Raw genomic sequence first — 8,372 nt, 5'->3', positions numbered from 1 at the left:
ATCTTATATATAGGTTATGTTTACTTTATGCACATCATTCCCCTCCCCCCCCAGTAAAAGTCTCTTTGAAGGAAAAAAATACTTCATTTAAATCTATGACTCTTTCCTCAAGTTGGAAAACTTTGGAACCTGAAGTATTTTAAATTTAGCAGCTGGGAGGCAGAAAGAGAAGTGGAAAGGAAAGGAGGAACAATTCTCCCTTTTCTGAGACAAACTCCCTTCTATTCTTTTCCTCTTGTGAACTTTGACTTTCTGCATACTGGCAACAACACTGAATTTGAAACCAGAGAATATGAATTCAAATCTCATTTTAAACCTAATTGTGTGACCCTGGACAAATCACTTTATTTCTCAGGGCTTCTATTTCCTAATCCTTAAAAATAAGAAGAGAAGACAAAATAGGTGATCCCCAACTGGGGATTAGTTCTAAATCCAATGATTTTGTGACCTTGTGCCCTCATTGAATTCACTGAGTCCTGGTTTTGTTTCCCCAAACTTAAGTCCAATATTCGACGTCTCACCCTTTGTCTCAGTTCCTTTGATATTAGAATGTTGTTCTTCACAGTTCTTCCAGGGACTGGTACTCCAAATCATAGTTCCTTTATATGAGACTGGCATTTTCTTATCAGTTCCTCTAATGCTGCCTGCTTGTTTGGTTCTTTGCTTCTTACTTTCTGTCATATTCTCCTGACCCTTCATTTTCCTGTCCAGACTTCTGTCTTAATACCCACTGCTAGGAGAAACCTAACTATATATCTCCAATACTCTTCTTCCCCCCACCCAACCCTTCACCAAGGATGACTTTAGTCTCTGAGTCTTAGATGTCCCAATTTGGCCCAAAGTGAATATTCAATTTGGTCCAATACACTGGAACGAGTTCTCATACTGGTAGAAACTGCCCAAAGAATCCAGGAATACCACTGAGTGTAATACCATTGTTAGGGTCCCAAAGTGGTCAGAGGCTAAGGAAGTAGGACACCCTGAGGTTCACAGGCAAAAATATCTTTCAAATTCTGATCTAATTACTCTTGATTTGTCTTTGGATCTAGTTAGGTGGGTTCCATTTTTGCTTCGCTAATTAAACTCTATTTTTGGAGCACAGAAAATCAAATGCCTTTAACAATCTATTTCTTTCCTTCTCCCCAGTATAATACCAAAACCAAGCATATGAAGACATCCTGGTGGAATGAAGTAGATGAGTACAATTTGTTCCAATCACCATGAAGACAGTACTGTGGAGTGCTTAGAGTTTTGTCAGACATCAAAGATGCCAAAGCCATTCATGGCATTCCAAGCCATCACCAGTCATATTCTAACAACTCTGTGCAATTCTGCCTCTCTTAAGTCCAACAAGTCAACACATCACCCAGTACATCATGGTCATTGGTCTTCTTCAAAAAGGAAGAACATATACATACATATATATATATATATATATATATATATATATATATATATATATACATATATATATGTGTATGTGTATATATAAGTATGTATGTATATATATATGTCTATAAGTATATTATATGTGTGTGTGTGTGCGTGTGTATGTCTAAATATAGCCATACTAAATTATAGCCATTCCTGGTGGAGGTGGAAGAAAAAAACAACAGCACACAGCAGAGAACAGAAGAAAACCTACAAAACTAAGAAAAGATGGACAATTTTGAACACATTGTATAATATTTATTATTAAGCTTTTTTTTTAAGTTTTTTTGCAAGGCAATGGGGTTAAGTGGCTTGCCCAAGGCCACACAGCTAGGTAATTATTAAGTGTCTGAGGCCAGATTTGAACTCAGGTACTCCTGACTTCAGGGCCGGTGCTCTATCCACTGCACCACCTAGCCACCCCACTGTGCCACCTAGCCACCCCATATTAAGCTTTTTTGAAATCAAAATGGATTGCTTTATATTATGAATGCTCTCTTATGTTTTGCTGTGCACATGACAGGTTTTTTTTATAAAATAAAATTTAAAATAATAATAAAAACAAAGGGCAAACAACAATAACAACCAAAAGCTTTGTACGGACACATATCTCTCCTCTATGTCTCTCTTCTGATCTTCCTAGGAAGAAATTGAACAGAAATAGGAGAAGTTGCTACATGTAGACACGCACATTTCTAAGATGGAAAAAAAGATATTGGAGACAGATTTCACTCACTTCATAATTTTCCAGTGTTGATCCTCATATGGTATCCAAAATGGATTTATTTTGGACTGAATTCTATTAGATAATGAGTCATCTAATAACTATTTATCTGGGTATATGAAAGTAAATTAAGATAATTTTCTACTGATAATCTTTGATGAATCTCTCTGGATATGGGGGGGGGGGTCTTTGGAGATATCTAGAGTTGTATTACCTAAGTTGAAAGTCCTGGAAGTGGCTAAGAGGTTGCATGATTTCCAGTGGTCAGTGGTGGTCAATTCTAGACTCTAGTGGTGAATTTGGTTGGGTAGTATAAAATGTTGAGAGTTCTATTGAGTTCAAATTGCTGGCAAGTTTCATGGATCTTTGAGCATCTCCTCATTTTTCTTTCCATCACTCAAGGGAATAATACTCGTGTTAGAATAGGAAGGAGCCCTGGAATTGATTACTGACTAAGCCTATATTCTTTCCTCTTGGCAAGAGCCTCCAAATTTCTAATCACATATGTTTTACTTGATGAAAGGCTTCCAGGTTTCGAGGCAAAATTAAAAAATAGATGCATAGGTTCATAGATTGTAGAAGAGACTATAGAAGGCATTTAATCCAACCTCCCTAGTTTACAGATGAGGAAACTGAGATTAAGTGATTTGCCCAAGGTTTTATAAATAGTAAGAGGTAAATCCAGGATTCTAATCCAGGTTTTCCAACTCCACATCTAACCCCCTTTCTAGAACCAAAGGCAGCTGGAAATGTGGTGGATAGACTACTCAGTCTGGAGACAGGAAGACCTGAACTCAAATTCAACCTCAGATACTTACTAGCCTGTGACCCTGGGCAAATCATATGTCCTTTGCCTCCATTTCCTCAATATTATGAGGATCAAATGCAATAACATTTATTTTTTAAAAATGTGCTTGGCACAGTCACCATATAAATGTTTATTCCCTTCCCTTCCTTTCCCCATTTTGTGTTCTGTGTTCTCCCAGTTGGGACTTGATTCAAGATTCAGAAAAATGTCAGTCAAGACAAGTAAGAAGAGGAAATGAAACCTCACCAGAGACAGAATGAATTTGTGCATTGTCTACATATAACTTGAGCCGGTGAACTAGACTAAGTTCTATGTTGTTCTGGGGATGAGGGCCCTGCACATAGACAGAATAAGAGAATCCTTTTGTGTTATGATTTGATGAGGTCCCAAATTTCCTGTCAGACTATAGGTTTCATTTTAATGGAAAATACCATCCACATCCAGAGGGAAAAAAACCATGAAGTTTGAATACAGACCAGAGCATACCATTTTAAACTTATTTTATGGTTTTTTTTTTCTTTCTCATAGCTTTTTCCCCTTTAGTTCTGATTCTTCTTTCACAGCATGACTAAGATGGAAATAAAACATATATGTTGTTATTGTACATATATAATCTATAACAAATTATTCACTGTCATGGGGAGTAGGGAGGGAAGGGAGAGAGGTAGAAAAATATGGAACTCAAAAGCTAACAAAAAAGATGAATTGTTGAAAACTATCTTTGCATGTAATTGGAAAAATTAAAATAACATTTAAAAAAGACTGTAGTTTCAAGGGTATTTTGGAGATGTGCACATTTCAACTGGCTTAGCACAAGGCACAAGGGAGAGAGGCGAACACATTATTTGCTTAATTTGATTTATTTGATCTATTAACCCCATTGTCTTTTGGCACAGAGAAGGCCCCGTGAGTGTCTGGGACATATAAGACAGAAAAGTGTTGCTGTCTAGGAAGGTCTGGATCCTAATCAGTCTTCAGGGATGGTGTGCACTGGTCAGATGATAAGGGTAGGACTTTAGCTTTATTAGATGATGCAGTGTATAGGGTGCTGGGCCTGAAGTCAGGAAGACCTGAGTTCAAATATGACCTTAGATGCTAGTGGGTAACCCTGGATAGGTCACTTAACCTTTGTTTGTCTTAATCAGTTTGAAAGGGAAATAACAAACCATTCCAATATCTTTACCAAAAAAACCTCATGGACAGTATGGTCCAGATGATCACAAAGATTCAGATACAATTGAACAACAACAATAACACATAGGTTTGTTTTGCTCATGCAGAAGAATTCTAGAAAGAGCTGATGGTCCAGGCACTAATGAGTCCTCAGGACACCAAATAAGAGCAGGCCAAATCACAACTAAGAAAGGGTTTTTCCCCTGACTCTAACATTTTTGAAAGCATCAGCTATATATTCAGAATTAATACAAGACAATAAAGTGAATTCTAAAATTTTTTGTATCATGCACTCCTTTGATGGTCTAGTGAAGTTTATTTGACCCTTCTTAGGACAATGCTTTAAAATATATAAAACAAAATACATTTGTATGAAAATATAGTCATTAAAATATTTTTAAGAAACAAGTTCATGGACTCCAGGTTAATGGAGGAAAAACACCAGTAGGAGTCTGTCCTAGGAAAATTGGGTGCTAGTCCCTCTTTTGTCATTTTTTTGCCTCAGTTTCTCCTTCTTTCAGTTTCTATCCCCTTAAGTGGTCCATAGGAGAATCCAGTGAGATAATGAAACATGAAAGCATTTTAAAAACCACAAAAAGCACACAAATATTAAGAACCTTTTATTCTTCAGACCAAGATGCTCTGCATTCTGAAGATCCCAGGCCATTTCTTTTCCTTCTAACTACTTTGGAGTGATTGTTTAGCACTTTATTTTCCTCATTCCTTCCTCTCAACATTTCCCAGTTTTTCTTGGCATTGCTCTCTGGCCACTCTTCCCCCCATCCCACCATCTCCTAGCCCCTATCCTGCTACCACTATAATCATGTACAGCTTGGAAGGGAAGAGATCCATTGTGACTGGCTCCCTGGCAGATCTGAGGCCACTGGCAGAAGGGGGTGCAACTCCATCACAGAGAAAGAAAATCCTACCTGCTAGAAAAGCTACCATCTGCAGATTCCTGAAAGTTTATGCAATCACCAGCTAGAGGTGGGGGCCTGGACCTATAGGATACAGATTCTGGAACTCTTTTTTTGTCCACTGCAATTCAAGGGATTATCAAAGGACTTAGAGTTGGAAGGAGGGACCCCAGTAGTCATTTAATCCATTCCCCTCATTTCATAGATGAGGAAACTGAGGCCAAAAGAGACTAAATAACTTTCTCAAATCATACAGGAAATAAATATCAGAGATAAAATTTGAACCCGTCTCCTGATTCTAGTGAGTGCTCCTTCCACTGGTTCATTCATTCAACACTTGCTACTTTTGTTATCTTGGGCAACTAACTTTTCTTCCTCCAAGTTTCTTCATCTGTAGAAGGGAAGAATGGTATAAGATGGTCATCAAAGTAACTTCTAGCCCTACAAGTCTATGATAGAGAGTAGGAAGAAGGGTGTCTCTTGGGGCAAGGACAGAGTTGACTGGGGAAAGCCACCGTTATTATCTAACAAACCCTCTGTCTTTTCACAGCAGGCTCATTCCCAACTTGGTGTTTCCTTTCCCATTATTCCCCACATCTCACCAACCTGTCCTATTACATCCTTTGTCTTCCACGACACCCAGGAAATCTTTGACCACTCCATCCCATAGTGAGCTCCTTTCCCCCTGAACTCCTACAGCCCTTATCCTCATTGCACAATTCAACACTTAATTGGATACTGCATTGCATTGTTCTTTCGGTTTTTTCCATAAATTTTAGCTGTTTCTCCTCTCCTAGATTGTAAGCTTAGTGGTCAGGCATTATCTTCTCCGAAACTCATTTCTAGTTTAGCACTGTGCTTCCAGTGGGTGTTCAATAAATGACTACTTAGTAGCAGCCACAACATCCAAGCACCAAGATCCCAAGACGTAGGTCAAGGTGGCTATCCTCATTACTCAGTGGTGGTAAGCAACTTTTCCACTAGTCCAAAGGTGAGGCAGTGATCCTCAAAACTTTCCTGAATTTAGAGCTGAAAGTATCCTCAGAAGTCACCTAATCTAAACTCCTCATCGTTATAAATGAGGAAATCAATGCACTCAGACAGTAGGTGACTTGTCCAAAATCACACAGAGGTGAGATTCAAATTCAGGTCAGTCAGCTCCAAAGCCAGATCTCTTTTGAAACATATCCTAGGCTTTAGCATCCCAATTTTGTAGGCTAAATGGAGACAGGACCCCTGGCAGGGAGAAGAAAAAGGGGGACATGACAACAACCTCTACGACCAGACCCAGGACAAGCTAGAGAGGTTTGAGTGGTATTTAGGGGCTCTTTGTAGCTTTTTATATGAACCTCAATGGAACTAGATGAAGAAAAAGTTCCACTTTTGGTTGCTTGGACAAGTGACCATGAGTATTGGCACAGGAGCCTTCTCAAATTCAAGAATGCTGGACTCCTTTGAGTTCAGTCCCATGGATTTCTCCAAAATTCTAACCTGTCATAGCTCTGGAGAGGAGATTTCTGGGGCCAGGGCCATATCAGGCAGCCGGAGAAGAAAGGTTTGCAGTGAGCCAGGTCTGGGGAAACCCGCCTTCTCTCTCAGCAGCCTCCAGGAACCATTGCCAACGCTGTAGAGCAGGGTGGTCATCCGATTGACAGTGTAGATTGTATCGCCTCTCACCACAGCTGTAAAAAGTGCCCCCTTGCTATTGACAAATTGACCAGGAAGGGCCGTCCACTGCCCCGTGGTCAGGTTCAGACAGTCAATGGCACAATGAAGGAAATCATCAGAGGGTCCATTACGAACCACATAGAGATTATCTCGATGGGCCACCATGCAGTGACCATAACTCTGGGACCTCCTCAGGGATGCCACAGGGAGCCAGGCATCAGTCCGAGTCTTATACTCATACACTGCCGTGGTGTCTGCAGGCTGCCATAGGCAGATGAAGAGGCGGCCTAAGGTTTGGGCAAAAGGGACCCCAGCGGCAGGCTGGGGGAGGTCAGCTATGAAGTTCCAACAGCCAGAGGCAAAGTCATATCGCTCCACCGATCTCAGTGGCACCCTCTGGAACTCTCCCCCAATGGCATAGAGACTGCCCTCAAAGCCAACGAGTGCAACATCATAGCGTGCCTGGTGGGGGCTGGGGAACTCCTGCCAAGTCCCCTGGTCAGCATCATAGCAGAAGCCAGGCTCCACAACTTCCTTGTTAGCCCCTCGGACTCCACCCACGATATAGAGCTTGTTCTCCAATGTGGTGACTCCAGCCAGCAAGGTGCTGGCCTCCACCGGCAGGGAGGCCAGAGTCCGCCACACATCCTCCTTCTCATCCAGGTAGCATACGGTTCGAGTCATATCCTCCAGGTACTCAGGAGTGGGTGTGTGGGTACCAACAGCCACGAAACTGCTGGGTCTCAGGGCCTCCACGTAGGCTTGCACTTCTGGGGACAGTTCATTGACCATCTCCGAGGGACCATCTCGAATGAAGAGTGCCGCTCGGTGGAACACGTCCCACAGGCCGAAGACAAATGCAGTCTCGCACAATGCCACGCAGTTGTCTGAGGAGAGGCTGTGGATGAGGTACTGGGCCAGGGCAGGGGCCTGCAGGAAGGCAGCACATTCCACAGCTTGAAGCAATTCCTCCTCACCCCCCAGGGCTGGCCGCTGACCACCCAAGACCTGCAATGTGGTCTGGAAGCCACTCGCACTCAGCACCCCAAGGTGGATCTCACCTTGGGTGGCCTCTTGCATCCCTGACCGGAACAGGCCACAGAAGAAGTCGCTATTTTCCACCAGCAAGGCCTTGTCAGCTGCAAAGAGCTGTCCCCCTACCCAGACCTGGACACAGCCTGGAAGAACTGACTGCATCGTGGGGGTTGTAGAAAAGAGGGTGGGGTGAAGTCAGGACCCACCGATGAGGGCCAGGATAGCTTTTCCCTCAAAGGGAGGGTCTCAATCTGATTTGACCACTTCCCACCCCTCTCCTAGGGATTTCCAGGCAATGAAGTAACTTCCCTGTGGGAATATAAATAGTTCCTTGACTAAAGATAGACCCTGCTCATGTGACCCCATAAACGCAAGAGGCAGAGATTGAGCAGGGGAACCTGGAGAACATCAGACAGTTCTGTCTAGTCGGTCACTCACAAAAGGTGAAAGTGGAAGCAAACTCTCCCTCCTCAGATAGTAGAGTGTCTAGAAAGTCTGATCACAAGGGCCAGGTTGTTTTTCTGGGAGAGGAGAAGGCAAGAAGAATAAGAAGATTCAACCAAATAAAAGAAATCCTTTGATTTTCTCATCTGTAAAATAAAGAGGTTGATCACAG

At 42.0% G+C, this 8,372-nt stretch overlaps 1 protein-coding gene across 1 annotated transcript; it reads right to left on the bottom strand.

The window, feature by feature from the left end:
- Positions 1-3,592: 3,592 nt before the first annotated feature.
- KBTBD13 (kelch repeat and BTB domain containing 13) lies at positions 3,593-8,051 on the bottom strand. Its single transcript, XM_074231933.1, has one exon. It carries the CDS (start codon positions 7,916-7,918, stop codon positions 6,548-6,550), a length of 1,371 nt encoding a protein of 456 aa, XP_074088034.1. The 5' UTR covers positions 7,919-8,051; the 3' UTR covers positions 3,593-6,547.
- Between the last annotated feature and the right edge of the window lie 321 nt (positions 8,052-8,372).

This window comes from Macrotis lagotis, chromosome 4, assembly GCF_037893015.1.
Source record: "Macrotis lagotis isolate mMagLag1 chromosome 4, bilby.v1.9.chrom.fasta, whole genome shotgun sequence".
Lineage (NCBI taxonomy): Eukaryota > Metazoa > Chordata > Mammalia > Peramelemorphia > Peramelidae > Macrotis > Macrotis lagotis.
This window is presented reverse-complemented; position numbering and strand designations above follow the sequence as displayed.